At 40.6% G+C, this 2,070-nt stretch overlaps 1 protein-coding gene across 1 annotated transcript; it reads left to right on the top strand.

The window, feature by feature from the left end:
- The first annotated feature begins 269 nt into the window (after positions 1-269).
- Positions 270-1,721, top strand: LOC148017611 (uncharacterized). The gene is made up of 2 exons (XM_087663432.1): positions 270-887; positions 1,180-1,721. The coding sequence occupies exons 1-2, from the start codon at positions 555-557 to the stop codon at positions 1,345-1,347; spliced, it is 501 nt and encodes a 166-aa protein (XP_087519558.1). The 5' UTR covers positions 270-554; the 3' UTR covers positions 1,348-1,721.
- Positions 1,722-2,070: the final 349 nt, after the last annotated feature.

The following is a 2,070-nucleotide window of genomic DNA, read 5'->3' as shown; positions in this document are numbered from 1 at the left end:
CCTTGAAAGCATGCTCTCATCATTGGATCCCTCCCCTTCAGATTTTGGAAAACTTTGTGAGCACCATTGCTATATACATATACTCCATCGAGGGATCTGACATGACTTGGGTGCCTCTGGAACAACTCATGGTATTTCATACAGGGAAGAATCATGAAAAAGTGGTGAATAGGTGTTTGGCCCATGTGGATCCTTCGCATAGAGTATGCACTGTTCCCATGGAAAGTGCACCATGTACATTACCTTTGGATCTCGTGGAGTGTGATTGCTTGGCAATTTACCTCCTTGCATTGGATACAGCCCTAGAGGAGGAGAGTGATGAAGATATAACTCCATAGGTTGTTTCTATCACACACACGGGAGAAGAACTGAATGAAAAACTCATAAATGTTGAAGAGGAACATCGAGTGGTGACAGAGCAAGGGTTGGCTCTCATGGTGCCATCTTCTTCAGAATAGTCACAAGTCGACAAATCCAACCTTGCCTCCTTGACACCCATTGAAGTAGATGGTATACAATACTTGCTTCTATCAGATGTGCTACAATACTTGAAAATGAAGGAAGAAGAGTTATTTTCTATCCTAGTCAGGGATTCAATGGAAGACCTGATCGATTATGATTACATGGATGTGCATCCAACAATGGCAGAGATTGGAAGATATGATGGCACAAGCTTAGATATTGTGAGTGTGATCATAGCAGCACATGAGCATATTACCTTGGTTGAAGAAGATTACCTTGTGCCAGATGCTGAATTTGAAGCACTACAGCATGATTTGTTTGAACCAAGGCCCCAGCTTCCTACCAAGGAGTTTGTAGATCCCTCTGCCCAAAGAGGTGCCTCCTTGACACACGAGGAAATGAAGATACAAGATGATCTGGAGAAGGTGAGATTTCTAACTACCATATATTTTTATGTGATGAAACTTGACAATAGGGTGTGTCGGGTCCCCCAGATTCCACCAGTGAAATCTTGGCAAAAAATGATGCCTGCAACTGCCCTGTCCAAAGTCCCCAGATGCTAGACTTCGATTAGGAAAGCTGCAGGTATCATTTTTGGCCAAGATTTCATTGGTGGAATTCGGGGGACTCGACGCACCCTATCGTCAAGTTTCATTGCTTTCTGATAACTCTAGGTTAGTCCCTAAATATATTGTTTGATTTGATTTTGTCATTCAGGACATACTGTATATAGATGAGTTTGCATCAAGACAAGGAGGAGCTCGACATGCGGATCGACAAAAGGATTCAACTCTAAAGGAGTATATTGGCAACCTTGTTGCAGATTTGGTGGTCTTCCATAATAAGGACTCACCAGGAGGGCAAGAAATAATCATGAAAATTTGAGCTTTGACCAAGTTTGGACATTTTCGAGCGATACATGTGACATCTAGCTTGGAGAAGGTAGTGCTAATCAAGCGGTCAAAGCTTCTTTACTTGTTTGACCAAACGCGTGGTGGAGCAATGTGTGTGCTTGCTACATTAGGTGACCTCGTTAAAGTGTCAGATCCGCTTCTCCTGGAGAAAGAGCTGAAGGGGGAGCGTATTATTTTTGAAGCAAAGAAGGAACTTATATTTTCATCAGAAGCTGGCCCCTCCTCTCCACCAATGAAAAAGCCAAGGAACAATTGCGAGTTCTTGTTGGCTATCGGCTTTTTGTATCTACCATCACTAACAGCCATCACATGTATTTTTCGTGATGAATATAAGATACTTTACTTTGTCTCTATAATAATATTTATTAAATAAATATGTGATTTGTATAAGTGTGACGATAATGTGTAGTACATGAATGACATATTCGCATATGTTAACATAATTCAACGTGTAGTATTGCATACGTTAACATTCGCATACGTTAACATAATTCAACGTGTAGTATTGCACTTGCGATTGTGTAAGTGTGACGATAATGTGTGGTACATGAATGATGCATCTGCATATATTAACATAATTCAACGCGTAGTACTACACTTGCGATTGTGCATAAGCAATAACGTAACTTATATCCATATGTATTACTACTTTTGATGTGTTTGTATGCTAAACAAAAATTAAGAGTCACGCGTT

Source organism: Lygodium microphyllum, chromosome 22 (genome assembly GCF_053477565.2).
Source record: "Lygodium microphyllum isolate KBCC chromosome 22, Lygodium_microphyllum_v1.1.10, whole genome shotgun sequence".
In the NCBI taxonomy this organism is placed as follows: domain Eukaryota; kingdom Viridiplantae; phylum Streptophyta; class Polypodiopsida; order Schizaeales; family Lygodiaceae; genus Lygodium; species Lygodium microphyllum.
This window is presented reverse-complemented; position numbering and strand designations above follow the sequence as displayed.